This window comes from Cricetulus griseus, chromosome 2, assembly GCF_003668045.3.
Source record: "Cricetulus griseus strain 17A/GY chromosome 2, alternate assembly CriGri-PICRH-1.0, whole genome shotgun sequence".
NCBI classification, from domain to species: domain Eukaryota; kingdom Metazoa; phylum Chordata; class Mammalia; order Rodentia; family Cricetidae; genus Cricetulus; species Cricetulus griseus.
In genome coordinates this window covers 381,152,155-381,170,902 of record NC_048595.1, presented here as the reverse complement: position 1 = coordinate 381,170,902, position 18,748 = coordinate 381,152,155, and the positions used below count along the sequence as shown (strand labels likewise).

The 18,748-nt window shown below is 50.6% G+C and overlaps 1 protein-coding gene across 1 annotated transcript in view; it reads right to left on the bottom strand.

Annotated features, from left to right (window-relative positions):
- Positions 1–18,748, bottom strand: part of Parvb (parvin beta) — an 88,703-nt gene that overhangs the window by 10,971 nt on the left and 58,984 nt on the right. Inside the window, exons 5-10 of the mRNA XM_027396143.2 lie at positions 17,443–17,583; positions 15,520–15,635; positions 12,840–12,898; positions 7,824–7,843; positions 2,037–2,098; positions 1,556–1,624 (exon numbers count right to left, since the gene is read on the bottom strand). Coding sequence (XP_027251944.1) covers positions 1,556–1,624; positions 2,037–2,098; positions 7,824–7,843; positions 12,840–12,898; positions 15,520–15,635; positions 17,443–17,583 — 467 coding nt within the window. The remainder of the gene's footprint in view (positions 1–1,555; positions 1,625–2,036; positions 2,099–7,823; positions 7,844–12,839; positions 12,899–15,519; positions 15,636–17,442; positions 17,584–18,748) is intronic.

The window sequence follows — 18,748 nt, the reverse complement described above, 5'->3', positions numbered from 1 at the left end:
GGGTGGGCAGTGGTGAGGGAGAGAAATAGCTTTCACATTAGCTTCCAGGGCTTCAGGAAATCGAAAGTGTCACACAGCAAGTGTGCTGCATGAGCAAACAGCTAAGGAAAGGAGCTGCATTTGCAAGTCACCGGCATGTGTGTGCACATGCACACATACACAATCCACTCCCTAAGGCTGACTACACTGCACATACCCAGAATCCCCAGGAGAAGTGTTTGAACGAACCCTGGAGTGCAGTGGGGTGATACATTATGGTGACTTTTGTTTGTTTTCCTTATCTTCATTTTCAGACATTTCTGCGATGAACCTGAATTACTTTTTTAATTAGAAAAGCAAATGAGAGAAGTTAAGGAAAGAGAAAGCAATAGAAGAAAACGCCCAGGGGTTTAGGAAGGATCAGCTGCGCATTAGGGATGTCTGTGCCGAGGATTCAGACTTAGAACTCACAACTAAGCTGGGGAAAATTCTGTTGGACCCTCAGGGCTTGTTGTATGCTTGGAGACTGTCATTACAATGAGCTCTAGCTGGAGGAGAGAGACTGTGTGAGATACATATGGCAGAAGTGTTTCGTCCCTATTCCCCAAATGGATGCTTATTTTATTTCTATTCTTGTAATTTGTATGATGTATGGGGAGGGCAACAGGTTCGTGTCACAGTATGTATGTAGCCAGATGACAACTTGCAGGAGTCAGTTGTGTCCTTCCACTATGGGCATCACTTGAGATAAAACTCAGGTCCTCAGGCTTGCATGGTAATCACTTTTACCACCGAGCCATTTCGCTGACCTCAGGTTGGATGGGGCATTGTCTCCATGCTGTCACAGGACCAAATGTGAGGTTGCAATGTCTCTACCACAGAAGGAGATGGCACAGAGCATTCTAGACCTTTAGACCTTTGAAGCAAAGGACTCTGTGGCAGGGTGGGATGGAGTCATGGGGGTGGATGCTAAAAGTTGAACTGTCTTCTCCCAAAATCCTAATCCCTAGATTCTGTGTGTGACTCCATTTGGAAACAGGGTCTCTGTTGCACTTGTGTCATTAGTGTGGGCTCTAATCCAACATGTTTCTTTGCTCTCATGCATCCATTTCTAGACACTAACTCTGGGAAGGAGACGGGTGAGGTGGGGGGGCAGAGAGCTGTGTGTAGAATGCAGATGTACAGACCACAAAGACGCAGACACAGGAGGAGGCAAAAGAGGACGGAAGCGATGCATCTCCAGACGCAAGGATACCAAAGCCTGCCTGCAGAAACACAGCAGAAACCACAGAAAGACTGGGAAGGAGAGAGCCTGCCCACACTGTGATTCCCAGCTTGCAGAGCCCATGGCTTCAGCCTTCAGTCCCTGGGTGCCACAGTTACAGAAAGCAGAGGGTCTGAGCAGCCAGCTTGGTCAGACTGGGGCAATACAGTGAGCTACAGTGACACTGAGTGCTACACACTGGGAGGTCCTCCTAAGAGAGACAAGGTGGCCCCACTTGTTCCCACATCTGACTTGAGTTGAGAGCTGCTAGAAGCATAGGCCAGAGGGACCCTCTACCAAAGCCCTGCCTACCTGGGTCTCCAGGTCAGTCACCTCCAAGTTCAGCTTATTCAGGTGTTTGTTCACAAATGTGATGAGAGACTGTCAAGGCAGAGAAGCAAAGACATTATCAGCAACCTTCTGCAGACCCCCTACCCCCACCCTCAACATGGCGGTCTGAGACCATCCAGATCCTCCTTTGGGGGCTAAAATAAAAATGCTGTGTACCAGACACCATGCTCTTAAGACAGCTCTAGTCTTAATGGCCCAGTGCCAACTGGGATCAAGCTGTATATTCGGTCAGGTCTACATGACCCTATTATAAAGGAGCACTGCCATGCCACACATTGCTGAGTGTGGTCTCAACACACAAGGCCAACCTTAGAAATCTCAAACACCTTTCATCTCCATCTCAGCCTGCTTTGGGTCCACAGAGTCTAGACAGAGTCTGCATAGGCACAGGTCCCATGAGGGGTGAGGTTGGTGGGGTTTGGAGGGTGGGGGAGAGATCTACCTTCTTCACAAGGTTGAGCTTGTCCGGTGCATGGTCGAAAAGCGTGTCGAAGGCATCCCGCTCTGCCATGACATGCAAGAGAAAACACAGGGAAGATTGAGAGAGGACACTGCTGCCTTGTTTCCAAACTTCAGCCATCAGTTCTGGAAACAGCCACCCTGGACCCCTTGGGATGTTCCTGCCTGCTTGATCCCTCTAGTTTCTGCCAGAGCAGAGGAACCTGTGAATTGGCATTGTCCCTGAGTGTGAGTAAAACCGTGATCGTGAGCTGGCTTATGAACCAAGGGTGAGTGGGGCATTTTTGAACTGCTAACTATCTGTAATGCTTTGGGCATGGAGTGCCGGGTCACACATGGGCACCTACATGCTCCCACTGAGCACTTGAAGCATCCTGGACTCTACTTTCCTAAGCTTCATTACTGTCTGGAATCCTACTTCTACTCTTCGCCAGGTCTGCTGCCCCTGGGCTTGGTCCACCTCCCCTTAGCTGGGGATGGCCACAACCTCCAGGGCAACTGGCCTCTTCTCCCTCAGCATCCAGACTCTAAAAGTGCAACTGGATGTCTTCTCGCCACTGGCCCATGGAAAATCTACCTCTCATCACTCTTAGACTGTTGTCCATCTTTCTCCTCTGAGTATAACAAGATGGGCACCCTCTCACACTTCTCCCAGGCTTTACAAAATGGTCTCTCTCTACCCCTGAAGTACAGACATGCCTCAGGGCCTTTGACACAGCCACACTGCCCCCAGCCCTCTGGCAGGCTCAGACTTGTATTTATCACAACTTGAAATGACAGTTTCTCCTTGCAATACTGTCTGCTGGACCTTCAGCCTCTAACTCTCCTGGAGAAATGGAGGATTCTCCCACTGCTGGCCCTGTCTCTGACCCCAGCAACAGGGAAGGGCCAGCAGAGGTGCTCATTGTGAAGGCATCTGAGCCCTTGCTGTCCCTTCAGGATATCGTTCCTCCCTGAGGTGTGTCTCATCACCTCTCTCTTCCCTGTTCTGTCACATGTGTGCAAGCTACCACCCCAATCAGCACAGCGGCCCCCACCCTTCCCTACTTGATTGAGGCCACCAGAGGACAGAAGCCTTGCAAAATCAGGATATGAAAAAATACAAGTTGGCAAAGGGGGAACACTAGAACACTGAAACCCCTCTGTTCCCACAAAAGACACCTCCAAACCACCAAGGCTGACAAAGAAAACACAATTTTTTTTTAATCTGAAAATCTGTATGTGTCTCTGGCTCAGGACACAAGCACTCCAAAGTGTCTGTGGGTGGCCTTGGGCTCATTGTAACACTGTGGCACACCCCTGGGGGCAGATGTAAGATGCTAGTGAGAGATGCTGACACATGAATTTGTGTGAACTACATGTGACAAATAGAGCACTCAGAAAAGCCTACTCTATGCAAATGAACCAAAATACCCTTGCTATGCAAATGAGGGGAAAGCCGGCTCCAAGGTAACTGGGAAGCCCAGCTCTGCACATTGGAGGACTCACGTCCTCTCTTGGAAGTGGCTCCTTCCTCGGTAAGTTGGCTGTTCTGGCTACAACTGTATGTCTCTCTGCTCTGTTCTTTGTTCTTTGTTCAGGGACACAAGAACCTGGGACCCCTCCAGAGGTGCCCTCTGAACCCCAATATCTGCCAATGTTTGAAAGAAGTGGGAGACACAGAAGCCTTTGGGATAGATGGCTGCAACCCAGGTCAAAGCAGAGGCCTGGGGGCTCCAGGGCCAACAGCACTGCAGAGGGAGGGGAGACACTGCAAGGGACCTCGGCCCTGACCTCTGTCTTCCTGGTTCTTGTGTACTCTTGGGACCAAGCTAGCAGAGAGGCTGTCTACTCCCATCTCCTACACAGAGTTCTGGTGGGATGGGGGTGCACAGAGAGCCTTCTCCCACCTGGGGGGGGTACTGAGGAGGAGAAAGGAGAACTAAGAAGGCTGGGGAGATCTGAGAAAGCCAGGGTTGCTAGGAGAAGAGCCAGCCAGAACGGTCTAAAGGAAGCCTCCTACCCACCTAGACCCAAGAAGGTACCAGAGACTCAGGTCAGGGTCTGGAGACATCTCCATCCAACCTGGGGCCTTTTCCTCAGTGAGAGGCATAATGGAGAGAAGGGACCTGTGTGTGTGTGTGTGTGTGTGTGTGTGTGTGTGTGTGTGTGTGTGTGTGTGTGTGTGTGTGTGTGCTTGAGCATGTGTGTCTGTTTCTGGAAGGGAGGCAGCTCCTTCCCCTAAGAGTTGGTGGGGACAAAAAACCACCCTCAGTTAGCACCATCTGTCACTCACTTCCACAATCAGCTAAGTCAGATTATCCCCCTGAAAACAATCTGTAAAGGGGCAAAAGGAGCTTAGTCCTCATGAAGCAGTGCAGCCCTGTAAAGCAGCTTAGGCAAAGCCCCAGGAGCCAAGATGCTTGACGTCACTGGTTTATTTAGCCCGGCCACCGCTGGGCTGGCAGAGTGCTATGTGGGCAGCTGCTGGGTGCCTCCCACGCTGGCTGCTCACCTGGGCCTAGAGGACACATCATGTGACCCCGTGGCCAGGAGGGGCCAGGGGCTCTAAACAGGAGTTGGTGGGGGGGGGGGAGGTTAGGGCAGAGCTGGATTCATATCTTCACCGAGTGACTTGAAAGCCCACAGACTTCAGACCACTTCCCTAATGGAAGGGTCTCTTCTTCTATAAGCAGGAACAACCCTGTGAGCATCAGGAGTTGGGATGGGGTCACAGGGACAAGCCTGGCCCTCAGGCATGTCTGGGCCTCCACAATTTGCCTCCTGAGTTGGGGAGGTTACTAGTTGGGGAGGGCACAGACGAGAGGGTCCCAGATCTGCCTGGAGCCTCACTCAGTCTCCTTTATACTAAAAGTTCTCCCCAATCCACATTTTTGATTCCCCTAGAAAGCAAAGGCTGGGACCACCATGAGCCACACATCCACCTGGGATTAGGGGTTGTGCCCAGGACAGGGCTGGAGGCTCCTATTTCCCCATCCCCCCGCAGCCCCCTTCTCATAACCCTCAGCTTCTGAGGTTTGGCCCACTGTCAGGCTGGTCTCTGGCAGCACCCTAGTGTGTACCCATAGACAAGAGATTAGAATAACGGAGGGATGGGGAAAAGGCTTTGAGGTCTGAACCAGGCTTGCTGGAGAGATCCGAAGGGGAAGGGCATGCTTCCAGAGGGAACAGAATGTGCAAAGAGAAACATGAGAAATCCCAGAGCTGACTTCCCCCTGGGAGGGAGGCTGACAGGAGCTCAGCTTGGCATTCTGGGTGCAAGGTGACCAGGGGGTGGAAATGGGGGTGTGACCCCCAAGTCAGAGTTTTAACAGAGGTTCCAATGGAGAGTTGAAGGGGGGAGACTGAGTCACAGCAAACTGAGCGTGGGATGAGGAAGGTGCTTCTGTTCTTGCCTGTCCCATTCCATCAGAACGGGCTCCTGAGTGGGGGACCTGGGGAGGAAGGGCCACCAGCTACAGAAAAGGCAACTGGCAAAGCCGTTGCTATGGAGACCAGGCTCTAACCTCCCAGCTCCCAGGAGACTTGTTTCCAGGGAGAGGAAAAACCTGCTCCCACCTCAACCAGGACAAGATGCTGATGGGAAGGGGCTGGGCCCCCCTTTGTTTGCTGGAATGATGGAAGAGTGACCAGAGAGGAGCTGCTCCCCCTGCACACAACACTTGAAGGCCAAGCAGGCTGAGGGAACATTCTTGCAAGGCTAAGCCTAAGTGGGGTCAGAATGCTGTCTTGGACCCTCCTCATAAAAGACACAGTAGTTCAGGGAGGGCAGCTGAGATCATGCAGGCTGTAGGTGAGTGGCTGCCTATGGGATACTTCTAGAGCCCAGAGCAATGGAAGAGGCATTGGATATTACTACAAACATAGGAATTGCACTGTTGTCTTGGGGCAGGGGAGCACACATGCAAACACAGAGGCTCCTGGGAATAGGGCCGGCTCTAAGTGTGGCAGATGATCATAGACATATATAAGACAACCTGAGGGAAGCAGGACCAGTGTACCCTGGTTTGTGGCCGGGGATCCCCAGTGAATGATAGTTAAGCTGATGCAGGAGGGAACCATGGGGGTAATTTAGCAGGAGGGCATCTCAGCTGGAGAGCAAAGGAAGTGAGGAGCCCCAGGGCTGGGCCTGGACACTCAGGAGGTGAAAAAACCAAGGAGGTCACAGGGGATGTGATGTCCTTAGAGGCCACTGTAGGGACTGAGGACAGGAAACAGATATGACAAGGGGTGTTTTGGGGCCTCCCTCCCTAGCAATGTGCAGAGAAACTGAGGGCTTGATGGAAACGAACTTGGTGGGGTGGGGGCCCTGTGGCACCAATGGTGGTAGTGTGACCAGACCCTGGCAGGACACTGAAGCCAGATGGGACCAGAAATCCTGGGACAGCCATGTGCCACTCCCCGAAAGAGGATGCCTGGGAGCCCAGGGACTCACTTCACCAAAGCTAAGACTAAGGCTGTCAGGCATGTAACTAGGAGACCTCTTTGCGTCAGCAGAAGCACAAGGCGGGGGCGAAACTAATTGCCTGTCACTAGCTAATAGCCTGTTTCATCTTACACCAGAGCATGTGAGAAGTGAAGTGAGTACAGCCTCCAAGGCCTCTTATGGCCTTGGATGTCCCCGGCACTGTGGATGAGTCCCTGTGCACCTGGCTCTCCCCTTGGGAACCACACCCTGTGCGCCTGATCAGGTGTTCTTCCCAGCTGCCAGGGTTCCCAAGATACACTGGGGTCCAGGCTCACCTCCCCCCAACCAAACCAACTCTTTTCAAATTCTCTGAACCTGAAACAGGGCCAACCCAAACACAGAAGTGACAGCTCCACACTCAGACACACTCTCAGGTTCCCCCACTTGTCATCTTCCCGCCTCTGCAATCCCCAGGGGTTCAGGGCCTCCTCCGTGTAGAGGATGTTGCAACAGGAAGACATGTCTCTAAACTAGCCTGCACCTGGATACAGGCAGGGGTCCGACATGGACCCATGTCTGCCTTCACCCTGCCTCTCCTTCACAGACTGAATAGAGACTCCCTTCCATCTTCCTTTATTTGTATCTAGTAACAGTGACATTAAAGACTAGGAAGGAAATAGGAGAGCTGAGTTGCTTTATCAAAATGTTGAAAAGCCTGTGCATTCTCCCAGCAACCATAACACCTGTCCACTGGAAAAGGCTGTGGGGCCACATGGCTGTGGCTTTCTCTTAGCTCAAGACCTCCCAGGCCATCAGAGCTGTGTCCACTCTCCATGGGGGCAATTCACATCCTTTCTTCCTTTACAACCTCCAGGTTAGAGAAAGGAGCTCTGTGGGGTTTTGAAGGAGGCACCTGACCCCCAAGGATTCCCCAGTGTCAGGCACATATCTGGAAAAGAGCTGGGAAGTTGTAGCTGGCTTCCATTTCTTCCTCTCCTCCTTGCTGGCTGGAGAACACTATTGCGGCCAAGGGCTTTCTGTTTTGAACTTCCCACATCCTTGTCTCTATCTAAGGTCTGAGTCAGGCTTCTACTTCCAAGAGTTAAAATGCACTCAGGTTTTTTGGTCCCTTTGTCTGTCCTCTCTTGCGTGGGGACAGGGCCAACTGAATGGGTAATCACCTCCTTTTCTCACTCCTGGGTAAGCTAGAGATGCTCTCCAGGCTGGCACTCCTCCCTCACTCCAGCCTCACCCCTCCTGCCCAAATTCATAAGGATGCCCATGAGAAGCCCAGAGCTTTCTGGGTTGGTCACTGTGTGCCCAAAGGTCCCAACATGTCCCATCCCAAACCAGGGTACTTACCAAATCGGCCCATCATCATCCTGTGAACAAGAACAAAGAGTCAGACGGTCACTCGGACCAAGTCTTAGGAAGGGGACAGGTAGAGCCAACCAGATCCCAGCACTCAGCCCCAGGCCCCCAGTGAGGGGCATGTGCAGATGACACCAATGACAGCAAACTGCCCTGTTTCCTGACACAGTGACCACCCTGGTATTCTATTTGGAGGAGCCAGAAATAATGGGTCATGGGACACAGGAGTACAGCTAGGAGAGCATCTCTAGCTCTGCCATTTGATTCTAGTCAAATGGTCTCACAGCCATGCCCATCAGATAGAGCAGTGTTTCTCAGTCTGTGAGTCATGTCCCCTTTGGGAGGTCCAGAGACCCTTTCATAGTCACATAGCAGACACTATGCATATCGGACACTTACATTATGACTCATAGCAGTAGCAAAATTACTTTTATGAAGTAGCAATGAAAATAATTTTATGTATGGGGTCCCCACAAATGAAGAACTGTATTAAAGGTTTGCAGCATTAGGAAGGTTGAGAACCATGGAGATAGAGGGCCAGTATGGAAGGAGTCTGGGCTAGAAAAGCCATCTGAATGCTTAAAGAATAATGAGCTGTTGTGAGAACTTGGAAAATCATGCTGGGAAGTTTGGAGGGAAGTTTGAAAGTCCCTCAAAGACTCTATGCCATTCTTTTAATTTTATTTTTTGCTGTTTTGCCTATACGTCTGTCTGTGTGAGGGTGTTGGATCCTGGAGTTACAGACAGTTGTGAGCTGCCATGTGGGTGCTGGGAATTGAACCCAGGTCTTCTGAAAGAGCAGTCTCCTGCTCCCTCTATGGGGATTTCATGTGGTATTTTGAAATAATCCATGGTTCTGGTCAGCTGGGACTGAAGAATCAGCCATGATAAACAAGACACCAGCATCAATGAGCTAAAATCTGGGAAGGGTTTCCTTAGGGTCAGTACACAGAAGCTGTGTACTTGTACAGTACACAGAGCGGGCCATGGCTGCATCTGGGGCTGGCATCTGAACTTGGTAAGGTGGTGCTGGTTCTGAAGGCATGAAAGGGTCATGGAAAGAAGCTGAAGCCTGGCACTAAGAGAGACCAGAAGAAGCCCTTGATGAAAGGGCAACCTCCATTGCAGTAGAAGCCCCAGGATTGAAGGGGTTGTGGAGAAAAAGGCTGAGACTTGGCAGCATGTGGTAGGGTCAGAGTCCCTGAAGATAGGCCAGGAGGCCATGGGTGGAGAGCACAGCATTTTAGAGATGTCAGTACTACGGGATGAGTAAGGACATCAGCAAGTGTGGCATGGGGTCAGGGTGAGCCTAGGAGACAAGCCATGTGTGTTGCAGTGTGGGGAGTCTAGGAGACAAGCCATGTGCACTGCAGCAGAGAGAGCCAGAAAGGTAAGGCTGCACAGGCTTCTTGGAGCCCAGAAGATAGTGAGTCCCAGACATCAGACACCAGACTTTGGTTTTGCTTTGAGTTGTTCATGACTGTGGCCTGGACTATATGAGAAAGCAGGTTGAGCAAGTCAGTGATCAGTGCTTTTCCATGGCCTCAGCTTCAGGGTCTACCTCCAGGTTCCTTCCTTGAGTTCCCACCCTGACTTCTTTCAGTGATAAACTACAACTGTAGGCGGGAATAAACTATTTACCCTTCAGTTGCTTTTGGTCATGGTGTTTATTACAACTATGGAAAGTAAACTAAGATAGTTTGGATGCAGCTAACCCAGCCACCTCAAAGACCTATGAGTCATGGTCCTTGAGCCAACTTCCAGAGGATGAGGGTGAGCTTCCTGTGAAGCTCAGCTGTTCCCTTCCTGCAGGTAAGAGATTGATACAGTCCCTAGGCACCAACCTCTAGAGCAAGTGCTTGGGTTCCATCTTATTAAGTACTTTCTGGAAAGGCCTACTATGCGCAGAACATAAAGACACAGATGTAGGGGAAGCTGTAGCCATGCCTTCTTAGGGGCTGGCTACAGGAGTACCTGAGCAGGCTTGTGAGGGCGTGGTCAGAGTGAGTAGGGGGACTGCGTTTCGGTTTTGGTTTCTCTTTTTGCTTCTTGCTGTACAGACTACCACCGGCTGGCTGGTTCGCTCTGTAAGTAAGGCTTTTCCCTATTAAATACCCTTATATTTCTACCTGACTCCGTATTGGTAATTTCCCACTATACACAGAACCAAACACATGAGCCTGGCCTTGGCCAGAGTTTCTCTTCCACAGCTCAGAGCTGGTATCAGGAAAGATTACAAAACGCTACAGGAATAGCAAGGCCATTCACTCCCATTTGGCTGGCAAGCTGGAAGGGCTTCCTGGTGTAGTAGTGTGCACACCTTTGGTCCCAGAACTCCAGAGGCAGAGGCAGGCAGATTTCTGTGAGTTTAAAACCAGCCTGAACTACATAGTAAGACTCTTTCTCAAAACAAAACAAACAAAAACAAAACTAGCCTTGGGCCTGTACATCTCCATAGGTACATTCAGCCAAGAAGAGAAGGCAGGGTATAGCCACAGGTGCACAGCAGAGATCACAATGGCCCAAAGCCTCTCTGCAGTTTTGAAGAGCACCTGATGCTCTATAGTACTCCCATCAGAGCCCCTGTGGCCACCAAGATGGGGGTAGGGTGGACAGGAGAAAGTAAACCCCAGCTTGGGAGGCCAGGCAGGAGGCCGATGGGCAGACAAGGGACTAGAAGAGTCTGACATCCTGCAGAAATGGCTTGACAAAGTATCCCCTCCCTGACTCCAGGGTTCTCCTGCCCCTGAAAACGCCACCGTGGCCACTGAACTCCCCAAGTCCCCACCCCGTGTCTGATCTTAATACTACACTTGTCAACCTGACTACCTCCCCAGCCCTGGGATAGAGGAACCATGTCCACCACCCACCCTGTTCCTCCCATGACCAGCTTTGATGGGCACACAGCAGATTCCCACAGTGCTGGACACAGCTAGTAGGCTGTCAGGAGGGTATGGCCAAACCTCTCTCTGCTTTCAGGTTTTGCCCCATGACTGTGGAGCACCTCTTGCTGCCTTCTCTGGTTCCCCCTCACCCTGAGCAGACTGCATAGATGGTTTCAGCTACTTCCACAGGCCCCTGACCACTCAAGGTTACTAGGCGGAGTCTGTTTTCCCAAATCCTAGCTCAGGATGACCCAGACTTACTCTGACCCACATGAAAAAAAAAAAAAAAAGCACAGTGCAGGAATCCAGGATGGGGCCAGAATGAGGGTACTCAGCCTCTCAGAATATGAAGGGAACTGGAGAGGAAGCTCAGCCCATGAGGAAAGGCAGTATGAGAGGCTGCCTGGGTCCATCCGGACCTCGGAAGCCCTCAGATACAGATACCACAGGACCTGCCACAGAGAGATTAGCAGACCTGCCTGGCTGAGCCCATTCCCATGGCTGAATTCAGGCCTGTGAGGAAAATGAAATGACTAAGGGGTGGTGTCTCGAGTCAGGCCACCAAGCCCCCACCCCGCCGTGCATTCCTTGAGCTCACCCTTCTGCAGTCACAGATCCATGGTGCTGGCACAACACACTCCCACCTGACTCCCCCACCTCAGCTCTGTGCCCTTCCCCGAGGGCACACCGCCATAACTTCAGCTTCTCTGGCAGCCCACTCTTCATGCCTGAGTGGACTTTGTGCCGGTGAGCTTCTGAAAGGCTATAGACACGCAGCCTTGGCACCCCTGTGAATGGAGCTGGTGAGCTAGCTGACACCATGGACGTTTTAAACATTGAAACAGGTTTATCAGGAGGAGCAAAAGTGGTGAGTTCCTAGTTCGTGGGGCATTGTGGGACCACACACGGTACACTATCTGGTTTGTTATTAGAGTATAGTTCTTCCAGGCTTTTGAAAATTCTGGCTTTCTCAAAGAGACCAGAGGACTCAACAGTATCTACCATAGGGCATTTTTGACTGGTCGCTTGGTTCCTCCCTCTAAAGGAACAACCAGTGATTGACAAGTGAAGAGGAAGGACACAACAGTCTCCATGGCCATCCTGAGCTAACACACCTAGCATCCTAACATTATTTTAAATTTGTGTGTGTATTGGGGGTGGGGAGCTTCAAGACAGGGTTTCCATCTGTAGCCTTGGCTGTCCTGAAACTCGCTCTGTAGACCAGGCTAGCCTCTAACTCAGACATCCACCTGACTCTGCCTCCTGAGTGTTGGGATTCAAAGTGTATGCCACCACTGCCCTGCTTAAATTTTAAGTGTGTGTGTATGTGTGTGTGTGCTTGTGTGCGCGCGCACGCGCATACGTATGTATATATGTGCATGTATGTATGTATGTATGTACGTATGTCAGAAGACTGACTCACCATCTTGTTTTTTGAGGCAGGGTCTCTTACTGAACCTGGAGCTCACCAAATTGGCTAAACAGATGACCAACAGGCTGATGGGGAATGTACTGTGTGTGTCCGATAAAATAAGTCTTATAAAATATATAGATTTATGATAATTAAGACTGAGCTAACAGATGAGAATCCTAGTCATTGGCCAAACAGCATTGTACCTAATACAAGTTTCTGTGCATTCATTTGGGCCTAACTCAAGCGGGTGACTGGCGTAAAGCTCAAACGTGGCGGTAGAGCTCAGGTGGCTTTTGGCGGAAAGATTTATTGTAACAACAGGCTCCAAAAATTCTCCTGTCTCTACCACTCCATAATGGAGTTACAGACATGCACCCCATACCTGAATGTTTTTTTATGTAGGTGCTGAGGGTCAGTTCCTCCCACTCACACAGCAAGCACTTTGCTGACTGAACTACCCTACCATTCTAAAATAAGGAATTAGAAAGCCTCTGAGGGTAGAGACTCTGGCATGGAAATCGCAGAAGAAAGTGTGTGGAGAAAGGAAGCAGGCAGGTACCCACACAGAAAGGCACACACTAAGACTAAAGAATATGGAGGAATACAGGCTCACTCAGGCCACTATCCCTGGCTGAAGCCAGAGTCTGGGGCCTGGCTTGCATGAGGCATGGGTCCCTGGGGGCCAGTTGGGCAGCCGCCATCACTTACTCTGTGGTGGTGGTCAGTTCCTCTGAGATATGGCTAGAGTGCAGCAGGCCTTCCCGCTTCTGAAAATCCCAAAGTAAGCAAATCAATACACAGACCATGGGGCAGGAGTAAAATAGAGGACACATGCTGAGCTCATGGTGACCCCGGGCAGGATGCCAGCCTAGAAAAGGCCACATACCCAGTACACACTTCATACCTGGTCAAGTATACTCTAGGTGACCACAAGGAAGAGCCTTGTGTGTCTGTGACTGTCCCCAAATTGTTCTCCATGGTGCCCTGGGAAATGGTCACTAAGCAAAGTTCAAGAGAAACATCCCAGGCAAGACATACCAAATAAGGCTCATATTCTGTAGCTGGGGCAGGGGACATGGATAGTTAGGAAGTTCATGAGTCTTGCTGGGGAGACACCAGAGAAAACACTTGTGGGCAATTGGCCATACAGAAGGCCCCAACACATCTACCCAGGACCTCGGATCTTGCTTTTCCTTGGTGGCTTCCAATACAGTGAAGAGAGGCCACAAGATGATGAGTAGTGATGAGTGATGCACTCTGGAGCTGGAGTGAGTGGCAGAAACAGAGGACCACAGCCATGAACCTGGGACACTAAAGACAGCCAGTGGGAGCAGAACAGGGCAAAGAGGATGACCGCGTCCCTGAAGCCAGCAGTCCTGGGAGAAGAAATCCACCTGCCACTTGAAGCCCCCCACTAGTGGTGCTTCACCCCAGCAACCCTAGCAGAGACATGGAAGGGCCAGGAGAACAGAGGGGATGGTGGATGGCAGCCCATATATACCGGGAGTTCCCACAGGCCAGCCAAAGTAACCAGAACCACAGGTCCCTGCTTGAAGCTCCTGAGGGACAGTAATCTGTTGTAACCAGGATCCCCTTGCACTCTTCCCTGTACTGGCCCTCAGGGATCTTGCAGACTCGTTCTTATTAAAAAGTAACAACAGCTGGTAACTTCAGCTTGGCTCAGCCCCGGCCTCATGCCAACTGACACTCAAAAGCCCACCAAAAAAGACTCCTAGGTATTTGGTTCACTTATTTGCATGTTAAGCATGAATGAGGTGCCTGTTAGTTGCTAGGCATTGGGGAAGTCATTGGTAGACTCAGAGCTGGTTAATCGAATAGTACCAACATCACCCAGAGTTTGTAGAGAAATTATGGGAGCCCTGAGAAATCAAGAGGCCTGCCCCAAGCTTCCACCGCTGGGGGTAAGCAAGGCTTGTCCTTCATGCCTTCCAGCCATGAAATGCCACATGCCTCACTTTGTCCCATCTCAAATAAGATCGTGGGTTACCTGAGCAAGCATACGGACAGCCCATTGGACCTCAGGAGAGACAGAAAGAACTCTGAGCAGGGCCTGGGGGGAGGGGTGCTATTTCTGAGAAGCTGCCACCCAGCTGAACATCCTGACCCGGTCTCTTCTACTTTGTGCTCTGCACAGACAGCCCAGGAACCCTGGTCAAGGCACAGCATGATGGACGGGGCTTGCTGGGGGCAGTCAGACTTTCCAAAAACCCAAGCTTGTCTTGGACCAATGTGTAAAACTGAAAGGCAATACCCGGACAGTGAGCCTGCTCAGCACTCTTGGGGCCCCGGACTGACGTAGGTAGGTTTAGGAACCATTTTCCCATGTGTCCTTGGGAAGCCTTTCCCAGCCTGCTGCCTATGAGCCAGCAGCCAAGACTAGGGCCACAGGAATGGTCCCCCTGGGTCTGCGTCACTCTCGCTGACCACAAACATCCTGATTGGGAAGGAAGGGAGAAATGGCAGGTGACCTTCACTTAATGTCAGAAAGGGCCTTCCCAGCAGGATACAGCTAAGCTTCCAGGGTAGAAGAGAGGTCAGGATGACTTCAGAAACATAGGCTCAGCCAGGCCATCATGGACCACAGACCACAGAACAGATAAGTTAAAAATTCAGAGAACAGAGCAAAGCTAGGTGTCTCCAGTAACATAAACACCAGTGTCATAGAGGTCCCAACTGTGACCTCAGCCCTCTGGCAGACATGACGGCTCTTCCAGGCCAAATGGGTTTTCCTCACTCGGGGTCCCCACAAGTTCAGGCAAATGCCTAGCACTGGTAGGTGCTTAATACATATTTAAATGTAATACATGGTGAAATCATGCACAGGAACCAAGTTGGGCCAGCATCTGTATTCGTGAAAGCTAAAGCACAAGAGAGTGCGCACGGCAAATGCACGCCTGGCCCCATTACCAGGGCCCTAGGTCCTGGCTCCCTTCTCTAAGTAAATCAAGAGAAATGAACCTAAAAAAAGAGATAATGGGGAATGATGGCTTATAATATGGAGCAAATGTGGAGAGCCTTTAATTTGGGTGTCTATTTCATTCTGCCGGTCGCAGCCTCCTCCAGTGAGTAATAAGCACATTCAAGGGGATTGAATTCCGACTCGGTGGCTTTGGAGAGAAATGAACCTTCTTTTCAGAAATCTGGGAAATTAAACCTCAACACCCGTGTGCCACTCTTCAAATCAACGCCATTGTTCCTACTCCAATCATTTCTCAAAGAGCCAGGGTAAGATATGCATTTTATCAAGAGGGAAAAATACAAGGTAGCCTCTTGGGATGGGGGGAAAAAGCTGGAAAACTACAAGAAGAAAAAGTCAGCTTGCCTCGCCAACAAAGAGCCGGGCAAAGAGACAGCCCAGTGTACTCACCCGAACAACCACCACCTGCACAGTGACATGCTCAGGAAGGTGGATGGGGGCCCTGAAGTGCATAGCCAGAGAGACGAGGAGGTGAAGAATGGCCACCAGGTTCTTCCCATGGATAGCTTTGGGTGGAAAGGGAAGAAAGAGAGGCCTCAAGTCAGATGGGTAGAGAGCAGGGAACCATCTCAAGTTTTTGTCTCAAGGAGACCTCTGGGGGACAAAAGAGCCTCCAAAGAGAGGGCTGACAAGGCCCCAGGGGATGTCTGCCTGCTTATGCCTGGCTTCTTTCTATTCTTTCTTGTTGGCCTGGGGGAGGGGGGCAGCTTGACAACCATGTTTTGTTTTGTTTTGTTTTGTGTCTTTTTTTTTTTTTTTCTGGTCAGGGTCTCACTATATAATCCTGGCTGCCCTAGAACAACTGGCCTCAAACACACAATGATCCACCTGACTCAGCTTCCTGAATGCTAGGATTAAAGGTGTGTGTCACTGTGCCTGGTCCTGGCAGCCACGTTAAAAGGCATCCTGCTTTTAAAAGCAGAGAATTGCAGGTTGCATGGAAAAGGACAGATCATAGCCACATACCCACCACAATAACACATGTCATTATCATTGGCTTTGGGCAAACTTCTGCTGCTATACAATCAGCTGTCCCCATGGAGGTGAGTGGCAGGGTTAGTAGGGGCTGCTCTAGGTCCAGTCGGTCCTGAATGCCTGCCCTGACTCTCACCGAATAGAATGTTTCAGGCCAGGATTTGCAGCTGGTAAGTCACCTCCTACCCACAGCTCCGGCACCTGGGTTAGAAGGATGGGTCTCCCCAAAGTCATGCTAAGAAACCAGGGGCAGAGCCAGCCCCATTTCCACAGCCAAGATCTGGGCTCTCTGTGCAGGTCACAGAGCCCTGGCCATGAAGGGTAAGCTCTGGCACTATACCCCATCACACCTGCCTTGCAAAGAGCCAGAGGAGGTGGGGACATGGACAGGACAGAAGCCATCAGCTTTTTCAGTCAGCTCATCTGCTTCTGCTCCTTCTGGGCTATAAACTATGATGCCACAAACCCCTCAAGCCAGGTGACAAATAACATTCCTGAGCTAGCATGGGCTCCTTGGCACCGGCCTCAGTAGGCCACCCCCATATGGACTCACTTTGTGCCACTACACTGGGTGCTTGATGTCAAGCCAAACAAAAACTCCTTGGACCAGGCATATAATCCCAGCATTGGGAAGGTAGAGATAGGAGAACCAGGAATTAAAGGCCAGCCTTGGTTACATATTGAGTCCAAGGCCAGCCTGGGCTGCATGAGACTCAAAAACAATACAAGGTCTAAGGAGATTTCTCAGTCCATAAAATGTTTGCCACACAAGCATGAGGACTCAAGTTGGAGTTTTAAAAAAGCCAACTATGGTAGCTAGTAATCCCAGCACAATGTAGTTGAGGACAGAATGAGCCTGAGCTCACTGGCCAGCCAGCCCCGCCTCACTGGTGAGGTGCAGGTCTCAGTGAGAGACCCTACCTCAAAACGAACAAGGGACATGGTTCCTGAGGAATGTTGCCTGAGTCTGACCTCTGGCCTCCATATACACGCACTCAGACCCACACAAAATAGAAAAACATATGAACAGATAAGAACCTTAGTGCTGAAGCACAGAGGGGAGTGTGTGTGTGTGTGTGTGTGTGTGTGTGTGTGTGTGTGTGTGTGTGTGTGTGTGTGGAGGTGGGGAGGCAGAGCACTGGTGTGTGATTGTGCCCTTAGCTGTGTGTTCTCCACCCTAGCTTCCCCAGACCTCTCCTCTGCCACCCGGCCTCTGGCAGAACAGGTCAAGAGGGTGCATTGTTTTTTTAACCACAAAGCCATAATGGGATGATCAATGAGAACATGGAAAGATAAAAGGACACTTCCTTCCAACACTCCAACACGGAGGCCACTCACAGTCCACATTCCAGCGCAGTGGCCAGCCGTGGGGCCGAAGCAGGTCTTGCACGGCTTCGAGGACTGTCTGCAACTTCTGCTTTTGCCCGGTCTCAGACTGTGTCACCTCAGCCACATTCAGCTTGCAGTGTCCCAGCTTTTCTGCAGAGACAAGGACAAGGTCATGAGGCAGAGTGTCAGAGCAGGATGAGCTGGAGCCACCCATGCCCTGGCTGGAGCAGGGGCACTAGGGGGTCTGGCATCTTAGCCCAAATCCCCCGGGGCCAGTGGTGCAGTGCTGAGTCAGGAAGCTCTTAGCTTGGGAAGTCATTTCTACTGCGAGAAAATGACGCTATAGCAAGTGAAGGGGCAGTAGAGAGTGAATCAGGAACTCGGAACAGCTTATGCACATGAAATGGAAAATAACCCTTCATGATGCAGCTGGGGGCCAAGTGTGGTTGTGGTGGCGGTCAGGCACCAGAAGGCACAGGGAAAGGACAGAGCTGCTCACAAGTTGTCCTCTGGCCTGCCGTCAGCTACTACATTCTAGGTGTGCCTAGGAAGCTGCACCCGTGAAACCTCAACAGCATGGCTGCCTGAACAAGACCTGACAATGACAATACCAGTTGACATGCCAACAATGGATGTGAGAAATGCCACAAAGCTGCACCCCTACATGAAGAACCAGAGGCAACTAACTGATGGCTGCTGGGAGGAGAAAAACCAGGGACAAGGAGCCCCTCCATTGATTATTCAATACCAAGTGATCAGCCCTAAGGGCACACACATATGAACAGCATTAAATGCACTCATTAAGTTGTAAATACACACACATAAAATTAATAATTAAAAAAGAGGTCACAAACTAGAGAGGGAGTAGGGGCACATGGGAAGAGCTGGAAAGATGGCAATGATATAAATACAGTACTCATGTATGAAACTCTAAAAAGAAAAAAAAACACTTAAAATTTTATATTAAAAACAAAAGCTAGCTGGATATGGTGGCTTATGCCTTTCACCTTAACACTCAGGAAGCAGAGGCAGGTAGATTTCTATGAGCTCAAGATCAGCCTGAACAACATAGCAAACTCTAAGCCTGTCAGGGTTACACAGTGAAATCTTGTCTGGAAAAAGAAAAAAAGTTGTCATCTGACCTTTAGGTGCACACACATTACTCGCCCCTCCCCCCACACACACATCATACACGAATGATAATAATTTAAAAATAGAAGCAAAAGGTACAGGAAGGGGTGAGGAAGTAAGTTCCCGGGTCAGCTACAGAGGGTGGTTGAAGAGAGCGTGGGAAGGGGAGGTGTCCCCATAGGGT